General features: G+C 40.9%; 1 protein-coding gene across 1 annotated transcript in view; it reads right to left on the reverse strand.

Annotated features, from left to right (window-relative positions):
* The window catches only part of PDE11A (phosphodiesterase 11A), a 673,054-nt gene that overhangs the window by 261,993 nt on the left and 383,731 nt on the right, over positions 1-27,330 (reverse strand). The window contains exons 6-9 of the mRNA XM_044304393.1: positions 26,993-27,125; positions 12,403-12,478; positions 5,414-5,481; positions 1,542-1,634 (exon numbers count right to left, since the gene is read on the reverse strand). Of these exons, the coding sequence (XP_044160328.1) occupies positions 1,542-1,634; positions 5,414-5,481; positions 12,403-12,478; positions 26,993-27,125 (370 nt within the window). The remainder of the gene's footprint in view (positions 1-1,541; positions 1,635-5,413; positions 5,482-12,402; positions 12,479-26,992; positions 27,126-27,330) is intronic.

Below are 27,330 nucleotides of genomic sequence, written 5' to 3' on the forward strand. Positions count from 1 at the left end.
GCTATTGGTATATCATACAGTGTATCTTCCAGACTGGGCCTGTCTGACCCGTTCCGTAACTGTAAAAGTGCACATTTAGCAATGTTAATCCGGAAACCTGAGAGCTTTCCAAAATCCTTTATACTATTCAATACCCCCTGCAGCTCTTCCCATGGCCTTTTCATAAATAACAGAATGTCATCTGCAAAAAAACTGCCTTCAGCTCAACATTACCTACTTTAATGACCTCAAATTTGCCTCTTCAGGTCAAAAAGTGTACCAGGGGCTCCATTGCCAGATTCAACAGGAGAGGTGATAAGGGAAAACCCTGCCTGGTATCCCTATGTAATGCGAAAGGGTCAGACAGGAAACCCTGTGCGCTTATCCTGGCCAGTGGGGTTGCATAAAGTTGTGTTAAATATATCCGAAATGCCCCCCTTATCTCCAACTTGTCCAGCACCCTCCCCAGCTACTCCCGATGGATGTTATCAAAGGCTTTTTCAGCATCCAAAGTGACCAGGGAGGGCACCGCAGTCCCCTTTCCCCTCTGACCCACTATATCAAGAGCCACCAGGACTTTTGACTGACGATTTCTCTTTTACAAAACCCACTTGCATAGGGCCGATCATGCTCGGAAGAACTCAAGACAATCTATTAGCCATTAGTTTGGAAAGGATCTTCAGGTCTTGGTTGATAAGGGAGATCGGGCGGTAGGATGCTGGGTTATCAGAAGGTTTACCCTCTTTCGGAAGCATTCTTATATATGCCATATTCATTTGGGGTGTTAATTTCTCCCCTTACAAAATCGCATTTCGTATGCTAGTCATAGTGGGTGATATCTGCACTTTCAGAACCTTGTAAAAGTCACCTGGGTAACCGTCAAGCCCTGGGGCTTTATCTCCTGGAAGCTGGGCAATCGTGTTTTGTATTTGGGCGCATTAAGGAGAGCTAGGTCTTCAGGTGACATTTTTGGAAGGTTCATATTTTCCAGATAATTTGCCTCCCTTTCCCTGCAATCTATGGGTTGCAATATAAATTGGAATAATACTCTCTAAGAATTATTATTTTTTATCTTAAAATAAGTACAATGCAATAATAAAAAAAATTGCCCCCAAAGGTTTACCTAGCCTTTAATATCCCAGTAGATAAGTCATTTGGCAGTGTTGGGGATATCCATAAACTTTGCAATGCCCTGTGCTTCCAAAAGAGGAGGCACATTTATTCGCCTGAGAGGAAATTGGCTATACTCTTGAGGGCCTGTCATGCCCATGCATTACACAGCTAGTCCGTTTACTTTAATGGGAAAACTGTAATTCCTTATTTCCCCTGTGGTGGCACTGCAGGAAAATATAACACTTACTGCCAGGTTTCCAGACAGATTATTTTTGATCGAGGGGGTCTCAGCAGCAGGACAGACCCTATTAAGCTAATTGTCAGTGGATCCTTCAGGAGACAATTAGACATTGGACAAATCAGGCAACCCCTTTGACAATGCCTAATGTATCACCAGTAATCTAAACAGTACTTTTACTGTACAGACAAACTTAAAAAGGTCTACTCACATCAAGAGCCACTGACTGCTTTGCCCACGACTTCTTTACTTGATCGTACATTATGGTGTTGTTAATTCCAAGCCCACAAAATATAACAAAAGCCTAAACCAACACAAGAGGCAAAAAAATAATGAATACAATTTAGATTACAGACCAATTCAGACATCACATATTTATACAGCATAACTATAGAACTAGCCTTTTTTTTAAATTTCCATTAGCAGTTTATATTGTTAAAGAGGCTGTGTAGCTTAACACTTGGACTGATCTACCAAACCTAGGTTGAGTGGAGACCTACCTGCATGAGATTGCCTTCTTGTAGTAGGTAGGCTTACACATTTTGATCAAAATGTGCACTGTGAAGAACCTCATATTTATACACATTAATACAGTAATTATAGCAGAAATGCAATTTCAAATTATCCACATATTCAGTGTTTCCATTGACACTGGCCAAGGATCGAGCCAATAATTGGAAATGAACTTTCGTACAAAAGTTTGTTCCCCATAACTGGCCCATGTATAGGTGCTGCCAATCACCTGGCAAATAAACAAAATACTCGCTTACAAGGTGATCGCATCTTTCATATGGCACGTAAAATCGGCGTTTATCTGCATCTTTCATGTAGCGCCATTGTGGGCAATTCCCAATAAATCCTTAAGGTTTAGTAGAGCAGGACTCTACTTGCAGATCAGATATGCACAGTTACCAACACTGTAGTTGGTAATTTCGGGGGATTCAAGCCCCATCCCCAGGAATGTTCTCAAGCCCACTTGGAAATGCTCACTTATATACGCCCCAACCATTTAAGACCTCGGACAGTGCAAATTTTCCAGAATAGTCTCTGAAAATTAGGGACAGACCCTGACAATTTGGGACTGTTGGCAACTACGTATATAGCAAGGGTATAGCATATTTTGGGGGCCAAATGGCAAACTGACAGTTTTCATTGATGATACATGTTTACTGAACTGCCACTGTAGGGTGCTGAATTTGTTCTCATGGGGGTGAAAGTCTTCTACATTAACACAATACATAAAGATCTATAAAAATACCAAAGTTTTTGACTACATGACATTTTCATACACAACTGTGATAAATATTGGGCAGAAAAGAATCAATCTTATAAAGACCTATACATCTTGCTATACAGATTGGTATATGGACATCATGGTAGCCATTTTGTCTGCTTGAGAGAAGGTCAATGTAACTTTATTCTTGTAGACAAAGTCTTACAGAAAAGAGTCAAGAATATTAACATAAACATTCTCATGTCGTAAATTATGGGGGGTTTCAGACAGACACCATAAAAATCCTTCATGCCTTTACAAAAGATAATGGACAAAAGACAGAGTGTTCAAAATTATTTTTTTTCTTCTCTCACAGAATAGAAAAAGAGATTATTTAAAGGTTACCTGATGTAACTTTAATATTCATTGTAGTGATCATAATGGCAATAATGTAATTGTATTATGATATTATATGCAACATTTATATGCTTATTTTATTGACTAATTGGAAGTAGAATATAAAACTGTACTTTTATCATATCTTAATCTTAACTATATTCATTATATTTTGTTTGAGTGTACCCATGGAAACGTATTAATATGTATTTTTACCTTTTTTTTTATATTTTCTAAATACATAGAATTAGGTAGTATATTCAATGTATTTTTGTTAAATGTAAAAAGCTAGTGTGTGAACTAATTAACTCACTTTCAAGGTATGTGGAGAAGGAATGTTAAGTGATTTGGTAGATTATCTTAAAGTAATATATCTATACAGCTGACTATATGTCTGACAGTTGGTGGCCATTAATATCACTTCTCCCCATATTTAGGGCTTTGTCCAGAGCCTAAGTCAAAGGTTATCTTTCTGTTAGATATTTGGAAAATATTAGAATTAAGTGTAATTACCCAAACTTTTTCATAGAACAATAGTGTCCCCTTGTGGTGGTGGTGAGTATGGTGATTAAAGATACGTAGTAAATTGATGCACTATGATATCATTAGTCATGTTAAAGAACAGACCAAGCCCACTTTCCAGGGGATAAAAGATAGCAGGAGCCAGCAAAAAAAAAAATAAACAGAAAAGAGAAGGGAATCCCATCAAAGAGGAGGCAGAGGAAAACAACTGGAGGGGAAGAAATTACATGCAGGGCGATAGAACCTGACCATCCCTTGTTTAGGAACCATGGCCGCTGACTTCTTTCAGACAACTAAGTTCTAATTTGCTGGTATTGTATAAGTTTCTATCTTTATATTAGGCAATTCATTAGCCATATGTGTATATATTTGATTAGACCATATTGTTCTTGCAGGATCTAGATGGATTTGAGATCATTTCAACTGCAGTACAAATTATGCTTTTAAATCTAGGGAGATAAAGATATACATTTGATATATACATTTGTATAATCCCCAGAAAACTTATTTTAGTTTCTAGTCAATGATCTGGTCGGATTTATATATATATATATATATATATATATATATATATATATATATATATTACATGAAAGTGGTGGAAGTTTAACTTTACTTTGTATATAATATTGCCTTATGGCCAAACTTGTGCATAAGGAGACAATTCTGCCATGTGCTGTTAAACTTTTGAGTTATGAACATCTGTTTGCTGGGAGAAGTCACGTGTTAATTTGAGCTGTTATTTCCTGATTCCATGAGTTATTGATAAGATACCCATTTCATTTAAAAGTTATTTTATTGGTCGTATTTATATATATTACAAGTTACTTAAAGAGGACCTTTCACCGATTTCTACACTGTGAACTAAGTATACAGACATGTAGAGCGGCGCCCGGGGATCTCACTGCACTTACTATTATCCCAGGGCGCCGCTCTGTTCTCCTGCTATTCCCTCCAGTATCTCTGCTCACTAAGTTATAGTAGGCTCACAGCCTGGGAGGTTATTTTCTCCCAGGCTGTGAGCTCTGCGCTGCGATTGGCCAGCGCTACAGAAGAACAAGGGCAGACTCCGCCTACTATAACTTAGTGAGCGGAGATACCGGAGGGCATAGCAGGAGAACGGAGCGGTGCCTGGGGATAATAGTAAGTGCAGTGAGATCCCCGGGCGCCGCTCTACATGTCTGTATACTTAGTTCACAGTGTAAAAATCGGGGAAAGGTCCTCTTTAAGTGCTCAAATTGATTGAACTTATTTGATCAATATTCTTTGTCACCAATTATATATTTTATTATTATTTTGCACTGATTGTTTATAAATAAAAAATATATATTTTGTTTCCCTCTTGTCTTTAACTCAGCGCAAATAACGAACTCATAATAATTTTTGATCTATTGGGAATAAGTTGGGAATCTCCTTTATTACAGATCCTTGCTTGTTTTCATAGAAAAGTGTTTATCAGAGCAGTATAAACATTCTGACACAACTTTGAGAAGTCTAAAGACTGTCATGTATAATATCTAGTGCAGGAATTACCAGCCTCTGTTGTGTCATGGAGCCCTCTGGCAGGCAGGTGAAGCCTGGACCTCTTCCCAGAATGAATTTATTAATAAAATACAGAAGAGTTCTACTTGATTTTAGTTTGCGGGCATAATTAAGCAATGTACGATACCTGTGCCAGGTTGAAAATATTAGGTTTGACTCACAAATGGCCAAGAAGAGGTGATAGCAGTGGGTTATTAACATTCAGTTTTTGCCATAATGGCTTTGGCGCTCCTTGTTGTTTTTTAAAGACCTGTATGTGTTTTACCGCAAAGTGCGAAAAGATCTTACAATTTATAAAAGATTTTCATGCACTGGGTTTCCCTCCACAGCCAATGGACTGTGCAAATATTTCTACAGTTTAATATACAGAGTATGGTAAAAAATGTTTCTTACTCCTAGTTCTTTCTCACCTCAAACAGTCTTTGATCAGCATCATCAAAAGGCTTTCCATCCAGTCTGTTCAATACTTGTGCTACACCTGAAAATATACAGAGAGTGTGGGCTGCTGAATACAAATTCATGGGAAGACAAGTATCCAGTTTGGTATATATATATATATATATATATATATATATATATTACCAAAAAGGGCAGCAAAGTAAAAAAAAAGCACAGGAAAAAAAATCTTTTGGGTGCCAGCGGCTGTGGGGGGGATCCACCCAACCTACTTACATAGACTAACAAGATTCCATGGCACTTACACTTTTTGTATATTATTTATTGGATCTATTGGAGCAGGCACGCTTTTCTTCATTCGTTTTTTTTAATATGACTACACGTGGTTATCCTTGCCCCACTGGGGAAACGTTCTCACCGGATATTTCTCACTTGACCTGATTTTACTCAATATGGAATTTTTGCAAAGGGACTTGACATTAACCCAAGATAAAAAAGACTACATTGGAAGCCACCTTGACTACACTTATATCCATGGAAGAATATCAGGAGTTGACATCTAAATCCAAACTGTTTTATGAAAAGATAAAAAAGGATATTCAGGATACTAAGCGCTCAAAATGGCAACGCGACACTACTGATTACAACAATGGGACTGTCTACAATTGGAAACTATCAATCCACATTCTCATCCATTCGATGCCAGGACTGACAAGCAATCAGCATCTAGAAAACCTACACCAGATGAGCAGGTGCATGGAACTACTGAACTTTTTTTAGAAGATCCCTCTACTCTAATATAAAGAAGCCAACCAGACGCAGGAGACACAGGCACAAAAAAAAACTCAAAAACAAGAAACCACAACGAAGGAAGAACTAGTGGAATCCAACACGGTAATTAATATTTCTTCCCATATTTTGTCCTCTACTCAACTCAATGTATTGGAAAAAGGCCTGAGCTTTTGTCCAAATACATATACTGACTGGCTACAGGTAGATGCTGACCAGTTTTTTTCGAAGACTTAAGCTCAAGGCCTGGTTTTCCATACACCCTAAGGGTTGGGAGAATCTGAGGACTTCTAAACTTTGTCTGTCGGACTATGGTTTATATAACAAAAGTGAAATTACCCCCTCAGTATCTTCACCTGCCATCGATTTGTTTGTTGAGTCTGTATTACGTGATGTACATCTATTGAAAACTACATCTGACAAACGGTTCCGTAATACCAACATGTCTTTGTTGGAATGACGTACACTGAATGAGCTTGCCCATGACGATGACATCACCATCAAGCCGGCCGACAAGGGTGGTGCTGTTGTCGTCATGGACACATCTAAGTATATTGCTGAAGCTCATCGACAACTTAATGACAACTCGGTCTATTTGCGATTACATGGGGATCCGAAATGGGATATTGAACGAAAATTTAACAGTGTTTTATGCGATGGTATCCAGGCGGGCTTCAATGATGATAAATTAAAGGAATTTCTTACAGTTTCACACCCTATCACACCTATGCTATACTTACTTTCTAAGATACATAAAGATCTAATTAACCCACCGGGCAGACCTATTGTGTCGGGAACAGGATCTTTATTAAGTAATATTTCTATATTTTTGAACAAGGCACTTAGCATTTTTGCTGCATCAGTAAAATCATATATATTAGACAGTACAGATTTTTTTAAGAAACTACATGACACTAAGGTCCCATATAATATTATTCTGGTCTCCTTTGACATCACCAGTTTGTATACATCCATCAGACATGATTTCGACATGGATGTTGTAAAAAAGTCTGTTATGCGATCTGAGTTTCCAGTGGGTTGCCAGGATTTTATCTTGACACTTTTACACCTTGTATTAACCTCTAATTATTTTCTGTTTGTAGTTTGTTTTTACTTACAATTGAAGAGGATCGCAATGGGGTCCAATGTGGCCCCCACGTACGCCAACATGGTGGTCGCATTTCTGAAAGAGTCATTTATCTATGTATCGCCCCACTTCAAACACGTTCTGAGGTGGTGGCGATACATACATGACGTGTTTGTACTCTGGACTGGTACTCCTTTTGTTTTTCTCTTTTATTAACACAATAGATGATGATATAAAATTTACTTTGAGCTACTCTAATACAGAGATAAACTTCTTGGATGTAAAAGTTACATTGCGAGGTGGACAATTTGACACTGATGTATATGTCAAACCTACAGATAAAAACACACTCTTGGGATTTAATAGTTCCCATCCCCGAGCCACGATCAAATCACTTCCTTTAAGCCAATTTCTACGTGCCAGGCGTATCGTTAGTGATGAACAATGACTCAACGGTACACTAAACAAAATGAAAAAGGCCTTTTAGACACGAGGGTTTCCCAATACCATTTTGGATTCACATGTGACTACCGCCCGGACTCAAAATAGAGCTGAATTATTTAACAAGACACCTATTCTCCGTAGAATCCCACTAGTGACCATGTACACTGAAGATAGCCATCACATCAGAGAGATAATCAATAAACACTGGCCGGTCCTCAAGAGCGGCTACACTAACATTGAGGAATTTAAAATTCCCCCTTTACTATCATATAGAAGACCTAAGAATTTGAAGGACAAAGTCGTGCACACTGTTGTGGGTTCACAGAAGAAAAATTTACAAAGTTTCTTACTTACTAAAAAAAATGGGTTGTTTCCCTTGTCGTAAATGCATTAATTGCCGCCATATACATAAGCGAGAGATCTTTATCCACCCTTCTACTACCAGACAATGCAAAATTAGACACTTTTTGACATGTGACTCCACTTATGTTGTATATGTGCTGGGGTGCTCTTGCAATTTATTATACGTGGGGGAAACATCTCTAGATTTTAAGACCAGATGTAACCAACATAGATACACTAACCGGATTTTTTTTATTGTTTTTATTGACAGTTGACAAGTGGGATATGAGTGATCAACTCTACCAGCTATGTATGCCTTTGGAGCAAATTTTGGTTTATGATTGCATTTTACTCATTTTTGGCAAAAAACTTTCAATTAGCCTGTTTTTCTAGCTGTGTGACTGGTACTTTCACTTTGTACCAGTCATCTAATAAACCTTATCTCTAAACTACTGAGAGGTTATAAAAACTTATTTAAGTCACATTCTTATCAGTAAGATAAGAACTGAACTGTGATGAGTGTTTATAATGTCAGAGGGCAGAGATAAGGAGCCCGTCTGCTCCCCAAATGATGGAAAAGACAGAAAATCCACAGGCTGTGTGGCAGTGGAGCTGCCAGAGGGCTATAGGAAGGCCATTTAAGTGGTGTATCTCACCCAGAGGAAGCTAGGTGAGAACATAGGTTTTTCCCACTGTCTGCAGCAGCTAGGGTGGTACCACAATAAGCACAGTTTGGCCCCTAAATCCTGTGGTCTGTAACGAAGTCTGTGATGGAGACCCCTAAGAGTAGACGATCCCTCACATATGGTGGAGGATGTGGGCAAAAGCAACAACAGCGGGTTGCTAAAAGATTGGTTGCTTGGGGCAACAACAGCTCAGAAAGAGAAGCTGCTGCTGAATAGTGCTGTGTGGATTTAAAGGGCTAGCAGCCCTGTAAAAGAAACTGTGAATGCTGAAATTGTCTCTAGAGAGTGAGACATCTGTTTGTTCAGTGGAGCAAGTGCTGTGCGGGTTATGCTGGACATTTCTACTATGTTTGCAAGTAAAAGTGTGTGGTGAATTAAAGTGCCAGTAGCCCAGCAAAAGGGGACTTGTTGCAGAAATGTTTTCCTGCTGCCATGGGTCTCATTGAAGAAGGCGTCCGACGGACGTGGGAGATAAAAAGGCAGGAAAAACTGGCCAAACAGATGGGTTGTACCCCAGGTGAAATGGCGCGATTTGATGCAGAGCAAGAGGCTTTGGAGGCGCAACTGGAGTTGGCCCTGAAAAGAGGGCCCTAAACGATAAATAGACACTTTGTAAAAGTCCAAGGAGTCGGTGGTGTGCCTGGAGTTCCAGAGGAAAAGCGGCTGTATGCCATTGCCAAGGGCAACCGTCGGGAAAACAAAGAGGTGGAGAGCGGTGTGGTTCTCAGGAGCTCATATCTTCCCTGCCACTGTGCACAGCATCCTAAAGGGTGCGGCTGGAGTAACCGTCCGGAAAAGGTCTGGACTCCAGGCCATGCTGTTTCCGGTGGCAACGGTTGCAGTAAGGAGTCTGCCGGTGTTCAGGATACCAGGAACCAAGAGAAGGCTGGTGAACTCAGTAGAGATGTCCTAGGAATATCTTTGTCTCCCGACACTACCGAATACACGACGTCAGGCAGTAAGACTGTTCCTGTTGATAATTTTGTGGCAGTTCCAGTGACAGTGAGCCGACCCCAGTGGAAACCGGCTGGGCCGGTGAGTGATAAATCACGAGACGAGAAACTGTCACAGAAGTGTGTGACATTGGGAAAAACGCAGTGTCTGAACAGGCGGGTAAGCCTGTTGTGTTTGCTCCCTCGCAGGAACCTGTAGGGGAGAAGGTCTCTGTGTCGCTCAAAGAGCCTGTGATCAAGGCTAGATTTGGGGTGGTGAAAGTCAGGGATCCCATGCTAGCCCGGATAAGAGGTAGCATGATAGCCGCCCCAGAGACTGATAGAATGTTAAATGTGTGGGACAATTATGCGAATAATATGGACTATCAGGTGGTTCTCACTGAGGGAGGACATGAGAAGCATGTTCGGGAGCCAGAGATAGTTGTGGGAAATTCCTTACAGGTGTGAGTTGTCAGTAGTAGCCTGAAGTATAACACAGTCAAGGAGGACGTCTATGATAGAGAAGGGTGTTTTTAGTAGAAATGCTGCCCCTTGCAGGTCATGAGTGGAATGTAGAAGTGGATGCCCCAACGTATGAGTATGTATGGGATGACCCTCAGATATCAGAGCTCAGCGTTAGTCATACTGAGTCTAAAGAGTTAACTACTAAATGTCTCTTTGCAATTGCTGAAAAGAGGGTGACCTCAGATGTTTCCCAACTTAGGAGCTTTGACCCTGGAGGGGGCTTAAGTAATGTGAAAAGTCCCACGTCCTTTATCAGGAGGGGGGGGGGGATATATGTCAGTGGAGCTACCAGAGGGCTATAGGAAGGCCATTCAAGTGGTGTGTGAGAATAAAAACGGCTGGGAAAATAGTTTTTTCCCACTGTCTGCAGCAGCTAGGGTGGTAATGAGGATAATTAGCAGTCAGCTGAGGAGTCTGGATAAAGATGGGCTGAGCTCCTCAATCAGGGCTCCCAGTCTGAGGAAGGAACAGGCTACGTCAAGGCCTGTGGGAGCTGGAACCCTCTGTGAGGTAAGCACTGCTGTGTTTTGGGGAGCTGGGTGGTAGACCCAGATCCCGCCAGAGAGGGAGATTATACTGTGTAGTCAGTGGCCAGATGGCTGAGGTTTATGTTTATGATTTCTTTGTTTGTTTTGCTGACGTGCCACAATAAAGCACAGTTTGGCCCCTAAATCCTGTGGTCTATAAGGAAGTCTGTGATGGCGACCGCCTAAGAGTAGACAATCCCTTACAGCTGCTACTAGAGCATGTCAGCTACGTATACAAAAAAAGAATTCCATATTTTAACAAAGTCCAAAATAAGCACAATGCAAAAATAAAAAACAATTGCCCCCAAAGCCTTTAAATCTAATTTTTACACTAAACATATTACATTATTTTTTTTTCTTTCAGTTTCCCACTATTTTTATTTAAAAATCCTGAAATTCAATTTCCATAAGTGGATGACACTTTCTGTTCACTTTTCAGAAGTCATCTAATTATCCTCCCAGGTAGGATTACATTGACAGGTAACACCTCTGTAGATAGATAACACATGATCCACCATTGACAATAAGTGATGATCACAGCTCATCTCCTCCCCCTCCTTGCAGAATAACCTCTGCACAAGTCCACAACATTCTTACACAGAAGTCAATGAATATCTCCAGACTACAGGTCCCTATGGTTCATGGGGTTGCTGGAGAGCATATCTCTGAATGTTATAGCAACTCAGACAAAATGGTAACCCATACATATAAGAACAGATAGAATAAAACAAACTACCATCAACACAGATAAAAAAGACAGTATCTGGTTTTAATGAATAAAAAAATTATTAAAGAGGACCTGTTTTAATAACTACATGCATTCCCCGTGTAATAATAATTCTGGAGCCTCTATTGCTATCGCTATATGTTGTGCCATTCCTTTATTATTTCTACTAGAAGTTATGAATGAACTGCTAGCAGTCTGCAGTAAGGGTACAGAGGGGAGGTAACCAGTTGGGGGGGGGGGGTGTCCCTGAACAGTCTGACAATTGCAACATTGACTAGATAGAGTAAGTCTGTGCAGGCACACCCCACCAACTGGTTAACACCCCTGTGCCAAGACCAGCAGTGTGAAGTGTCAGCAGGGGGGAGGAATGATGGAGCATAACATTACATAACACTAAATAACAAACCATTTGCTCTGGAGTACTGAAAATCTGTATTTAAAGCTCAGTTCCTGAGCTCCTCCTCTGCCACCTAGGATGGTCTCACCTCTTCGCACACTTCCAAATGCATACTGTGCATCTGGTAGCCCAAAACACTTCCTAATGACCTTGGATTGACCACACGTAAACAGTGCTGGCCATTCCAAGAACAGTGCTAAACTAGTAGGAAGTGTCTTGGACTACCAATGCACAGTATGCATCAGATAGTCTGGGAAGTGATGCCACCATTCTGGATGGCAGAAGAGAAGCCCAAGAATTAGCGGATCTGCAACCCAAAAAAATAAAAGGAAGGTCACCATGTAAGTGTTCTGCTCGTTCCCCAGTTAATGTGAATTCTTTTTTTACGGAGGGTCACTTTAACCTTGCGAACCAAAAATATCTGTTAACACATGAAATGACTGTCTGAAAGTGGGATTCTCTACTGATTAGTTCATCACAAAGAATCATTACCATGCACGTTGAGTATTAAGATGGGTAAGATTCTCCTCTCATCTCAAACACTTACCAATTATCTGATGATTACTATTCCATATGGGAACACACAGCACAGATCTGATATGAAACCCGGAGAACTGGTCAGCCTAGGACACAATGCGAAAAGGAAGACTTTAGCAGACAGCACACTTCTCATCTTCACTTTATACAAACATTGTATGTTGTCACATCCAAGACCTTTTGAGATTCAGCCCGTATTAGCCGTTACGCTCAATTCTTTTGTGTAGTGACTCATTTTCTGCCTCTTATCTTACGCCATAAGACTCGTGCAGAAACTCTAATGCATGCAATTAGACGGGAGTGGGGAAAGAGGCAATGTTACATGGGTACTTTTCCTTTTTCACAAAGAATTTCTTTTTCCAGTTTTTGGCAGTCACATTTCTAACTGTCCCTAGGTCTTTTGTGCTCTGCCTGCACATAATGCTCCCCAACTGCAGAGTAACCCCTGACACCCCCGGATCACAAGATGTACTGTAGCATCTGATTCTGGATTACAGGAAATCTAATTCGTCTTCTTTACATTATTATTACTATGGTTATTATATGATCCTTTATTTTTTATATAGCATCTGCAGCCACCCGCAGGGGAGGCAGGAATAGGAGGAGCGATAGTGGCTTTGATGGTGACTCGCCCTGGGTTGTGCAACGAATGGAGGGAGCACCCTCGCTTCCCTATCCTGATATTTACAATTCCCAGCTGTCCTTCACTTTGGTCCAACACAGTCTAAAAATGTGGTACTTCTTTCTCTCTCAGAGGTTGATGGTAGGTCTCTCCTGCACAAGCACATGCAACTGCTTCCTCTCACTTAGGCCTCATGCACACGACCGTTATGTGCATCCGTGGCCGTTGTGCCGTTTTCCGTTTTTTTTCGCGGACCCATTGACTTTCAATGGGTCAGTGGAAAAATCGAAAAATGCACCGTTTTGCAGCCGAGGCCGTGATCCGTGTATCCTGTCCGTCAAAAAAATATGACCTGTCCTATTTTTTTGACGGACAACGGTTCACGGACCCATTCAAGTCAATGGGTCCGTGAAAGAACACGGATGCACACAAGATTGGCATCCGTGTCCGTGATCCGTGGCCGTAGGTTGCTTTCATCCGAAGATCCGTCTGCATAAAAGCTTTTTCAGATCTAAGTTTTCACTTCGTGAAAACTCATATCCGACAGTATATTCTAACACAGAGGCGTTCCCATGGTGATGGGGACGCTTCTAGTTAGAATACACTACAAACTGTGTACAAGACTGCCCCCTGCTGCCTGGCAGCACCCGATCTCTTACAGGGGACCGTGATCAGCACAATTAACCCCTTCAGGTGCGGCACCTGAAGGGGTTAATTGTACTATCATATCCCCCTGTAAGAGATCAGGGCTGCCAGGCAGCAGGGGGCAGACCCCCCCTCCCCAGTTTGAATATCATTGGTGGCCAGTGCGGCCCCCCCCTCCCTCCCTCTATTGTAATAAATCGTTGGTGGCACAGTGTGCGCCCCCCATCGGCCCCCCTCCCTCTATAGCAGTAACAACATTGGTGACCAGTGTGCGGCCTCCCATCTCCCCCCCCCCCCGATCATTGGTGGCAGCGGAGTTCCGATCGGAGTCCCAGTTTAATCGCTGGGGCTCCGATCGCTAACCATGGCAACCAGGACGCTACTGCAGTCCTGGTTGCCATGGTTACTTAGCAATAGTACAATAGTAGAAGATTCATAGTTACCTGCTTGCTGCTGCGATGTTCGTGTCCGGCCAGGAGCTCCACCTACTGGTAAGTGACAGGTCTGTGCGGCGCATTGCTAAATGAACTGTCACTTACCAGTAGGAGGAGCTCCCGGCCGGTCACACACATCGCAGCAGCAAGCAGGTAAGTATGAATCTTCTACTATTGTACTATTGCTAAGTAACCATGGCAACCAGGGCTGCAGTAGCTTCCTGGTTGCCATGGTTACCGATCGGAGCCCCAGTGATTAAACTGGCACTCAGATCGGAACTACGCTGCCACCAATGATCGGGGGGGGGGGGGGGAGATGGGAGGCCGCACACTGGCCACCAATGTTGTTACTGCTAAAGAGGGAGGGGGGGGGCCGATGGGGGGCGCACACTGTGCCACCAACGATTTATTACAATAGAGGGAGGGAGGGGGGCCGATGGTGGGCGCACACTGTGCCACCAACGATTTATTACAATAGAGGGAGGGAGGGGGGGCGATGGGGGGCGCACACTGTGCCACCAACGATTTATTACAATAGAGGGAGGGAGGGGGGGGCCGATGGGGGGCGCACACTGTGCCACCTACGATTTATTACAATAGAGGGAGAGAGGGGGGGGCCGCACTGGCCACCAATGATATTCAAACTGGGGAGGGGGGGGGGGTCTGCCCCCTGCTGCCTGGCAGCCCTGATCTCTTACAGGGGGATATGATAGTACAATTAACCCCTTCAGGTGCGGCACCTGAGGAGTTAATTGTGCTGATCACGGCCCCCTGTAAGAGATCGGGTGCTGCCAGGCAGCAGGGGGCAGTCATGTACACAGTTTTTTAGTATATTCTAACCTGAAGCGTCCCCATCACCATGGGAACGCCTCTGTGTTAGAATATACTGTCGGATCTGAGTTTCACGATGTAGCTCATATCCGACAGTATATTCTAACATAGAGGCGTTCCCATGGTGATGGGGACGCTTCAAGTTAAAATATACCATCGGATTGGAGAAAACTCCAATCCGATGGTATAAAAGAACTCCAGACTTTACATTGAAAGTTAATGGGGACGGATCCGTTTGAAATGGCACCATATTGTGTCAACGTCAAATGGATCCGTCCCCATTGACTTGCATTGTAATTCAGGACGGATCCGTTTGGCTCCGCACGGCCAGGCGGACACCAAAACGACTTTTTTTTCATGTCCGTGGATCCTCCAAAAATCAAGGAAGACCCACGGACGAAAAAACGGTCACGGATCACGGACCTACGGACCCCGTTTTTGCGGACCGTGAAAATAAACTGTCGTGTGCATGAGGCCTTAGCCTGTCTAAACCTGACTCACTTGCTCCAAAGGGGAAGGCCAGCCTCCTCTGGCTGCGTAGGGTACAAAACCTAAACAGTGTTCCGCTTTCAGCTTTTGGATAACAAACCTCACATAGAAAAAAATCATTAACATTAACAATGGACATTAACCCATTTAGCGGAAAATTAACCCATTTTCAGTAGCCCTCTGTGGTACTGCACATTATAACAATCAGTAGTTATGCAGGGTGTGAATCAATGTATTGTATCACTATGTAGGCTTGTTGAGTTTACATTCTATTCTTAGTATACTAAGCACCATTTTAGGGAAAACCTTATTTGGAATTTATACCTTTGATTGCAAATGGATACAAACTAATGTCACTTTGCATATTAAGTCCACAAAAATACAGTATGTCACGTTCCACATCACCATAACCATAAATGCTAGTGAAACAGGTGCTGTTGCTGCTGCCATGGAACTCAAGGGAGCCCATCTGTCTTCTTGTTAAATGTGCTCATCATTTAATAAAGACGTGAAGTTATTTAAACAATCATTATACATTGTTTTTTTTGCTTTTTGAAGGTTTGTGGTATTACGCATGCAATTTATTACCCCCTTCTTTGTTGACTGAGTAGCGTGGTGACCATTTACATTAATACAAAGCCCTTTTAATATTGGGCAGAGTTCAGTTTTTCTGACACAGACCTCAAAATTTACAATTATACACAACACAACGTGTTCAAAAGAGTTCAAGTGGGACACAAACACAGCCCACTTATCTAGTCAAACATGTAATGCATTTAGTAATGAAGTTCCTGTAGGCTGGCATGAAAAACTGGATTCAAGTAAAATGGAAGGCGGCAGGTCACAGGTGTTGGGGGCTCGTATAATCATACATAACCCTTAAAATCGTAACCTGCCGTCAGATAGCAAACACAACGCAACTCCCTATTGCATCTAACGGTAACGATGGAATCCAATAGTAAAAAATATATATTAATATAAAAAAATATCTCAAAGATATAAATGTTTGCCAGTAAAAATATATAAAAAAAATGAATAATGAATATGTATATAAATAGATTATTATGAGTATACCACTATTGTAAATAAATAGATATGGAAAGATACAATGATGGATAAAAATCCAATCAAAGTACATTGACTTACTTCAAATGCGGCCCTATTCTAAGTTTTACTATGGATCCCAATCGTAATTCCTGCTGTGTGCATTATTCACTTTTTGCATTATTTCTGTGTTGTGATATAACTATTTCATTTCTGTGCATCGTGTGTGCATTCTATCTACATGGGACATGATTATATGTTTTTTGCTGTGCTGTTAGGAAACAGGCCCATGGTGACATTTTTAGTGTTATTTCTGTGGTATGCAATTCCTGCACTGTGTCATCTCTGCATTGTGCAACGTGCGCCTCCCCCCAGGGCCCGCTATAACGCATCCCAGGTGTAGTAGGAATGCCGAGTGGTGTAGTGCGGCCTAAATGTCTCTTTATGTGTCACGGTGCTCCTACCTGGATACTGCTGGACCCCAGGCTTTGGCTCTGAAGCAATAAAAAGGGGAATAATTGAGGGATTGGAAAGAATAACTTGAGTCCAGACCTTGAGATGAAGTTCATCAGCAGCTTTGGGTCCAGATCAGTTCCACAATTATGCGTACGCATTCATTTTCGTACCCATTCATTTTCAATGGGGATGGAAAATATGCGGACAGCAGACAGTGTGCTGTCCGCATTCGCATCCGCAAAAAAATAGAACATAATTAGGCATTTCTATTGGGGTGCAGCCCGGTGTTTTGCGGATCTGCAAAACACTGCAGACGTGTGAATGGACCCTAAACGTTTCTTCCAACACCTTACAGGCTTTGTCTTGGTTCCAGCAGGCTTCAGCATTAAACTGGCAAGCAAACTCAACTCTGCTATACCCTTCTCTCACTCTACTGTACTGACAAGCTGACTTGGTAACTTTGATTCTTCTTTATGCTGCACTTAACTCTCTGTAGTCAGACTTATCTTCAGCCCAGGAAGTTTACTCCTGGCTCCTGAGGCTTTAGGCTTCTGCCTTCATAGCCAGCAGAGCTTAAGGTGCTCTGGCTGGCATGGGAACATCCAGCAGAGACGTGCACCTGCACACCCTTCCCCTGTCTAGGGAAAACTAGAACTAAACTAGAACTGGTCCCCACCCTTCCTGCAGGAAGTACGACTAGCCCACTCCCCTACAGAGGCGGGTTAGAATGGAATGGTAAGTTCCATACTATCTAAGTACAGCTCTGCCGTGTTTGCTGCCACCTGCTGGTGACCCAGGCACATTACATGAACATAACAGTTGCATAAAGATATTAACATTGCACCATATGAAGGACCTGGATGGAAATACACAAAGGACATTGTGTTAGTCTATTAAAGACAGTAGCAGGGTGCAGGAGTGGTAACACCACTCATGGGTGTTACAATTGTGACATCACAGTGTGCATTTTGCCAGTATTGTGACATCACTGTGTACGCTATCTCTGCATTGTGACATTCAAGCAGGTAAATATAAAAATCAGAACTTTAGCATCGGCTGTGTCTTAGGAGCAATAGTCTGAAGGCGGATTGCCCTCTTCATCAGGCACAATGTTAACACTATACTTACCTATTTGGATTCCCTTGGTGTTTTGTTATAGCAGCACTACCAGCAGAGAGCTGAGGCTGCAGCTAGGTGCACCAGCCGAGATACTGGCCTTGAATGACATGCTGATTAAGGTATTGTGACTCTTACAACATCAGAAAATGAGCACAATACTTGCCTGTACTCATTTCTATCTATACCCCAATGGTACTTTGCATGAGGCGCTGTCTCTGTTCCTTCTCTCTTTTGCATGTGTTGTGACATTACCATGTACATTATCATGTCATTATTACATCACTGTGAGCATTATCCCTGTACTGTGACATCAATCTGTGGATTTTTCCTGTACTGAGACATCACCGTATGCATTACGCTAGTAGTGTGACATCACTGTGAGCATTATCCCTGTATTGGGACATTACTGAGTGCATTATCCCTGTGCTTTGGGTAGATAAATAAACTTTTCTGAATTTGCTGATAAAGTGGGAAGGCATACCATGTTTTGCAATATGGTTTAATGGTTATTTGTTATCCCCCTGTGTAGACTTCTATGGGAGTTTGTAAACTGATCTTTCAGTAAGTTGACAGTCTCGGACTCACAAGATTATTAATGTTTTAACCTTGTACAGTAAGTATTGCCTTTTTTCAGGGACATACTGCATACTGTTATTATTGATTTCAATGCATACTATAACATAGTATGCAGTAAGCTCCTAGGCTCCCTCTAGTGGTGGCTGCACTCAGCCAAAATGTTCTATTTTAAATGTATGCAAGAAATTTGTAGCTGTGTATCAGAAAACTATGCTATGATCCCTATGAAAATATACTAAGAAATCAATCAGAATGTAATTTTGAACTAATTCAAATAAAAAAATGGTATTCAAATGTGGATCTACATTTTTCCAAAAATATCAATGGATATACTTTTAAGTCACTTCAGACTTCCTCTGTGTTTCAGCATTTGCTAGCAATGGGATTTACATCTAAAATACACCCGTTGACATAATTTTCTCTGACATCTTATTATAGGCGAAACAGTTCTTGGGGACATGTCTGAAGAACAGTGTTTTTTCTTGACTATTCATTTTGTGAACGGATAAATATTTTACGATCTGGCTAAAATAAGCTGTTTGTATTTCACTCTGTAATATTACTCTATGTTGTGCCCTCCAAGTAAAAATGAAGGTCAAGCTATCTAATAGGTTAACTGTCCACTTGCTGCCATAGTAATGCTTGGGGACATCAACAAGCAGAGGTGCATACAGTAAGTCAATCTATGAAAAGTGGAATTGTGCAGGAATACAATATATATTTATATACTGCTGAAGTACTTGGTAATTCTCTCATGTAAACTATAAACTTATGTGTGATAAATGTTATTTTATTAATTTTTTTCAGAGAAAGTAGGACCTAAGTAGGCAACAGCAGCTCTTCATAGACTCCTTTATACATCTTTTATTGTGTTTAATTTTGCTGGTACAGAGTTAAAAATGCATTGCATACATATAGTTTTTGACCTGCAGCCACCACTAGGGAGAGCAAAGGAGCTTATGGTGTTTGTTTTTATGGCAGTGAGTGTGGAACCACTGTGTCAACAGATTTGACTCCTAAGAGCATTATCCTGTCCATCCCCTGGTTTTCATCCTTTAAGCCCTGTACAGGAATCTCGACTTTGCTGCAGGGGAACAACCAGGTGCTACCTCCCAGAGTGGTCTCTGTATGATTGACAACTGACCCACGGGGATCAAGATAAACTGTAGTTGGGGACAGGCCAAGGTAAGGGCAGGCAGAGTAAGAGCAATCTGATAAACAGTTCGTGGACAAGGCAGGCAGCAATCGTCAATACGGAGATCAGGCACAAGTCAGTTGAGGGTCAGTATCCAGGAAACGGGCAGAAGTCAGTGCATGAGCAGACAAATGAGTACAGTACACCTTTGCAGGGAACTATCAAGTAGACAACCTATTACTCAAGCACCCTCCCACAGGGGAAGGTGCCTTAATTACCCCAAGGTAGCCAGCCATAGGCTTGATTAGGGTGAGTGCACGCTAGCCCCTTTAAAGCTATAGGGAATGTGCACACATGCGCCCTTTCCAGCAAACAGCCTGCAGCCTACATGTAGGAATAGAGAAACCCCGGTTGCCGAGCCCACAAGAAAAGGCAGAGCAGGAGGTAGGTCTGCAGGTCCAGGACACAGATACCCGGGACCGGTAAGAAGAACGGTATAACATTTGTACATTGAACAGTACACAGTAAGCTCCCAAGCTCCTGCTAGTGATGGCTGCAATTTCTATGTGTATAAGAGTATTTGGAGCTCTAAATCAGAATAAACAACAAGTATATATTATTAAATAATCAGTGAGTGTTGGACCTCAAAACAGTATGGTGTAATACAGTGGAGATTCAGTGCACATTTTAATCAATTAATTGTCTATCTAATGCAGGACATGTCCCCCAGAAACAGAACTACTCCAATCTGTCCAAAAGACGAGGACCCTGAACTAGAAATCCCCTGGATTTTCAAAATGAATATCCTCTTGGTGCTTGTCAGCTCCCCGGCTCTCCAGTGCTGGGCACCACCATCGATGTACTGACACCCTCATTTGCGTAAATATTAAAGTATTTTTTCTCGGCAACGCTGAAACCAATTTCCACAAGACAGTTATCATTTGAATCACCAGGATCAAACTTATCAGGTGGTATTTCTGGTTTAATAGAGGTGATCCTGATGACAGGTGCTCTTTCAGTCTATTTCTACACAGTGCAACTTTTGACTGACATATTTTCAGCAGATGTCAACTCATCAGGCCGCTTATACAGTAGACTTTGCTGGACATATGAGGGACTGCAGCACCAACATCATCTTAACTCCTTAAGGACCCCTGCAGTACATGTACGGCGCTGGTGGACGTCACTTAAGCACCGTACATGTATGGTGGGCTGATCAGGCAGGTGCAGGAGCTGCGCCCGCCCCGATCAGCAGCACCGGCATACACCGGCATCGGTGAAGACACTGATGCCGGCGTATTAACCCCTTGTATGCCGTGGTCAAAGCTGACCACAGCATGCAGTGGGTTTGGGGAGGGTATGGGTGCCTTCCGCATCTCCATCGGGTCCCTGCGCTGCAGTGGCGGGGAGCTAATGGCAGAGAAGGCAAGCCCGATGCCTTCCATAGGCATCGGGGCTTGCCTTCTACGGAAGCCTATGAGATTCAGCCCTTAGGGTGTATTGTAATACATTGCTGAGGGGATCAGACCCCAGAAGTTGAAGTCCCAGACAAAAATAAAAAGTAAAAAAAGGTAAAAAAAAATGTTTTTCATAATAAAAAAATAAAGTTTCAAGTAAAAAAATAAATAAAATTTCCCAAAATAAAAAACATAAAATAAAAAAAATTGGAAAAAAAAAGAAAACCAGACATATTGGCGCTTCCGTATCGACTGGCTCTATAAAAAAAAATAACATGATCCACCCCCTCACCTGAACTCCGTAGAAAAAATAAAAAATAAAAACTGTGCTAAAACAATATTTTTTTTGTCTCCTTACATCATAAAAAGTGCAACACCAAGCGATCAAAAAGACGAATGCCCCCAAAATAGTACCAATAAAACCTTCACCTCATCCCGAAAAGAATGAGCCCCTACAAAAAACAATCGGGAAAAAACTAAAAAAAACTATGGCTCTCAGAATATGTAGACAATAAAACATGACTTTTTTGTTTCAAAAATGCTTTATTGTGTTAAAAGTGAAAAAAATAAAAAAGGTAGACATATTAGGTATTGCTGTGTCCGTAACAACCAGATCTATTAAAATACCACATGACCTAACCCCTCAGATGAACACCGTAAAAAAAACTATGGCTCTCAAAATATGTAGACAATAAAACATGATTTTTATTTGTTTAATAAATGCTTTTATTGTGTAAAACTTAAATAGATAGAAAAGTATACATATTAGGTATTGCCACGTCAGTAACGACCTGCTGTATAAAAATATCACATGATCTAACACCTCAGGTGAACACCATAAAATAATTAAAACTGTAAAAAATTCAATTTTTTGTTACCTTACATCACAAAAAGTGTAATACCAAGCGATCAAAAATGTATATGCACCCTAAAATAGCACCAATCAAACCATCATCTCATACTGAAAAAATTAGCTCCTACACAAGACGGTCGCCCAAAAAGTAAAAACTATGGCTTTTTAGAATATGGAGACACTACAAAAAAAAAAATTTCCCCAAATTTTTTTTTATGTAAAACTGAAACAAACAACCAAAAAAGTAGTAATATTTGGTATTGTCCATAACAACCTTCTCTATAAAAATAGCACATGATCTAACCTGTCAGATGAACATTGTAAAAAACAAAAAATAAAAGTGCCAAAACAGCTATTTTTTGTTACCTTTGTTACCAAAAATCATATGTACCTTGAATTAGTACCAACAAAACTGCCACCTTATCCCTTAGTTTCCAAAATGAGGTAACATTTTTGGAGTTTCTACTCTAGGGGTGCATCAGGGGGGTCTTCAAATGTGACATGGCAACTTAAAATTATCCCAGTGAAATCTGCCCTCCAAAAACCATACGGCGTTCCTTTCCTTCTGCGCCCTTCCGTGTGCCCGTACAGCTGTTTACGACCACATATGGGGTGTTTCTGTAAACTACAGAATCAGGGCAATCAATATTGAGTTTTGTTTGGCTGTTAGCCCTTGCTTTGTTACTGGAAAAAATGGATTAAAATGGAAAATCTGGCAAAAAAAGTGAAATTCTAAAATTTCATCTACATTTTCCTTTAATTCTTGTGGAACACCTAAAGGGTGAACAACGTTTGTAAAATCAGTTTTGAATACCTTGAGGGGCGTAGTTTCTAAAATGGGGCCATTTATGGGTGGTTTCTATTATGTAATCCCCACAAAGCGACCTGAGACCTGAAATGGTCCTTAAAAATTGGGGTTTAAACATTTTCTTAAAAATTTTAAGATTTGCTTCTAAACTTCTAAGCCTTCTAACGTCCCAAAAAAAGAAAATTTCATTTACAAATATATCCAAACATGAGGTAGACATATGGGAAATGTAAAGTAATAACTATTTTAGGAGGTATCACCATCTGTTTTAAAAGCAGAGAAATAGAAATTTTAAAAATGGAAAATCTTTCAAAATTTTGGGTAAATTTTTTATTTTTTTATAAATAAAAATGAAATATTTTGACTCAAATTTACAACTGTCATGAAGTACAATATGTGACGAGAAAACAATCTCAGAATGGCTTGGATAAGTAAAAGCGTTTAAAAGTTATCACCACATAAAGTGACATATGTCATATTTGCAATACATGGCCTGGTCCTTTAGGTGAAAAATGGCAGGGTCCTGAAGGGGTTAATCCTGTCCAGGAACAATGTGTTAGACTGTCTTTGCCTCTTTAAAGTAACATCTCAATTTGTATTCCATACTGTGGTATTTTCAGCTTTCTTAGGTTAATAGACCGCCAGTGGACATAGATGAAATGAAAACATAATGTACAGGAAAAAGTGGGAGACGAGGAATGGGATTATGAGCACTTGTGAACGTGAGTTTTCTCATTGAATCAGTGTTGTTAGACTCATTTGACCTCATGTAGTAAACGTGGCCAGGATAAAAACTGCACATTTTTTTGACAAATCCTGAAAATAATTATTGCCCTTTAAAACATATGAATTGAGCATTATTCTTTTCCTTGTGAAAATTATCCAGAGAGACATATTGTCTCAGTATGTGATACCGAGATGAGACAGCCAAATTAACTCCTTCACAATTGATGGGCTAACTTAGCATATCTTGAAGGGTAGCATCTACAGCTCTAGAAAATGTCATATGCTGGTTTCCCTTCCTGACATTACCTTTGGGCAAACTGTCATTACCATTGACATTCATTTTCTCATTTTTCTTAAAATTGCACCTATAGACCTTTGTAAAATTTCCTTAAAGGGGTTCTCCGGGAATTAAGAAAATGAAAATACTTAAATATTACTTTTAGAGATGAGCAAATTTTTCTAAAGTTTGATTTGTCTGGTTTGCTGAATTTTCGGCAAAAATTTGGTTCAATCTGAATTTATTTGCAGCGAATCATGTTTAAAACAGCTATTTCCTGGGTGCAGAGAGCCTTTATAAGTGGTGTAGAACACTGTGCCTTGTAGTAACACGCATAAGGAGTCTGCTGTGGTAGTGAAATAATACTGTGAGTCCATATGACATGCAGATGAATCACTGCACACCACTTATTTGGGCAGTCACGGGGCCAAAACTGACCAAATAACTCAAGGTCAATGTTAGTAACAAGAAGAAGCGCACTCCTTTTACACTGTCATCAGCTGATTCCACATAGAACAGAACTTGTTCTCACACGTGCAGCACCCATTTTAGGAAAAAACTCTATTTATTACCATGAAGCATGAGGAAATTCGGATTCGGTGCAAATCGAATTTTTCCTGAAATTCGGATCGAATTCCACTTCATCAACTTCGATTTGCTCATCTCTAATTATTATGTTATTATAAATATAGTCTCAAATACCTTTCATTATTTATAATAGCTCATTTTGCCTGGGGAGCAATCATCAGTGGAACCAAAATGGCCACTGTCCCATTAGTTTACACAAAACCTGTCCTGATCACACATGAGGACAAGTTACTTTACAACACTGAGGTAAAGAGCTGCCTCCTCCTCCTCTCTGCTCTAATTGTCAGGGATTATGATCCTGAATACAGATGATAAGAACTTTAGTTGAATCTCTTGGGAATTTAGTTCATGAGGAGACATGAAGTACAGAGAGGACAGACAGAACAGGCTGTGGTAATGTGTTGCTGTAGTAATGGAGACTGCATACAAGTGCTGCTGCTCATTAGCCACACCTCACCCTTTTCTCATGTCTCTTCATCTTCTCCGTTCACACAGAGATTCACCTGTATTTAGGATCATAATCCCTTACAAGCAGAGCAGAGAAGAAGATGAGGCAGCACTATGGCTCATTGTGGTGCAGTAACTTGTCCTCCTGTGTGATTAGGACAGGTTTTGTGTGTACTAATAGGATGGCGGCCATTTTATTTCTCCTAATGATTTCTCCCTAGACAAAACAAGCCATTCTAAGTAATGAAAAGTATTTGTGAATATATTTATTATAAAATAATATTTAAGTATTTTCATTTTTTTTTTATTCCTGAAGAACCCCTTTAAATAATGTTATGAATCTATCTTTATTGTAATCTGCCTCTTGCCATTGATTACTGTAGATTTGGATTTATTTTCTAGAGGCACAGATAAACAAATCTTTTCATAAACTGACTTTCCACAAATCACATTTTAAGGTTAAAGGGGTTGTGTAGTAGTTAACATTGATGACTTATCCTCAGGATAGGTCATCAATATTAGAACAGCAGGGGTCTGGCTCTCGACACTACCGCTGATCAGCTTAAGGAAGTAGCGGCACTCGACCAAGTACTAATTAATCTTCATAAATACCAATGCATTGTCATGCTTGCAGAGGCAGCGCAGTGTTATTACAACTGCTTGTCCCATTCATTAAAATAAATCTAGCAATTGGAGCAATAAATGGGGGAGCAGTGGATCAATGTGAGGTACAAGGCTGGTTCTAGATTTAGAATGTCTGTGTAAGACACTCTCCTGTTCTGCAATCCACTGGGGCCCCAGGGGTCCTCGTGGGGCTCGGCCTGAGGGGGACTCCGTTGGAGTAGCGGGACAGGTCACTCATGTGTCTGGGGAATCTTTGGTTCCGACTCCTTTGCAGGCAGACACGGTAGTGCGTCCACATGGTTGCCGGAGGGGAAGACTGTTGGGGTCTCGGAGGCATAGTGACCGGACTGGTGGCGGCATGCCACGGCCGGTCCTGTCTCCGGTATCACCTGTGGGTTCCGTTACGGCGTCCGTGGCGACGTGATTGTGTATTCATGCTGGGCCGCTCGAGCATCCGTGTGCACGCTCAAGAGGAGGTTCGCAAAAAGAATATTCTTACTTTAAACATAGTAGAAGAAGTATTTATAGTGTGTTTGGCTCTCATTAATATTTCATGCAAACAGCAGGTTACTAGATTAGTTCCATAATACAACATCCAATGGATGATACCATTTTTTTTTTTTATATATAAAATGAGTGACATATGGAGTTAGGACCCTTTAGTTGTCTGTAGATGTATAGATGCCATGTTACAGCTCTATACCACTTGGAGATTGTAAAAAAGCCATACTATGTTCATGTGCATGAACCCTAATAGTGATTACAACAGTTTACAGCTTAGGTAGGACCAGCTAAAGTTTAAACCCTAACATGATGATTAGTGTTGAGCTAATCAAAGTCCACAAAGTAGACTTCAATCAGAATTTCAAGGAAAATTCTGTTCGCCGAAGTCGAATTTCCTCGTGCTTTGTGGTAAAGTTATGATTTTCCCTGAATAGTGTCAAAAAACAAAGAAAATCATACTTACATCATCTGTTTGAGCACAAAGAGCCAGCCGCCACCATCTTGATTGAAGAGCTTACATGAAATTGTGTGTGCGGTGACGTATGATGTCACCGCACACACAAGCTATATTTTCAATCAAGATGGAGGTAGCCAGCTCTTCGTGATCAAATGGATAAGGTAAGTATGATTTTTATTTTTTTATATTTTTTTTCATTGTAAAAATTAATGTCAGATGCCGCAATCAGTTATGAAAACTACATCTGAGGGGTACAGTGACAGGGAGAGGTGCACATACACAGCCCTGATTAGGGAGATGTCTGTTGGAATACATCCAGCTCGTAATGTTTTATGTATAGTTTTTATATATGTATTTTAAGAATTTTTAACCGAAATAAAATACCTTTCTATCTTCAATTTTGGGTGATAGAGTGCCTGTTCCACCAGTAGTTAATATACTGTTTTCACCCAGTGTAAGATTCCCTTAGGTCTCACCTCCATAGAAATAAGGTAAAACCTGGACTTACCTCTGCATCAAAGCGAGGGTCTTGATAGGCATCGCTTATGTTAACTGGAAGACCCGTGGAAGCAACTAACTCAGCTATGCTGTTATTTATTAACCAGTCGGAATATGAGGATTTCTCCAAGCTGTCTTTAAAACTGTGTGAGAAAAAATTGAATCAGGAAACCAGTTGCAATAAAAAGTAATTTAAACAAGCAAGATATTAAATCAGAATATTACTAAATGTAATGATAGTAATTTCACATCACAAAGAATTTTTTAAATCTGTTCTGCACAGAGAGAATTTGAACCAAACTTATTAAATGTTGCACGTTGTTTCATAAATTGGGTGCATCCCATTTT

Source organism: Bufo gargarizans, chromosome 8 (genome assembly GCF_014858855.1).
Source record: "Bufo gargarizans isolate SCDJY-AF-19 chromosome 8, ASM1485885v1, whole genome shotgun sequence".
In the NCBI taxonomy this organism is placed as follows: domain Eukaryota; kingdom Metazoa; phylum Chordata; class Amphibia; order Anura; family Bufonidae; genus Bufo; species Bufo gargarizans.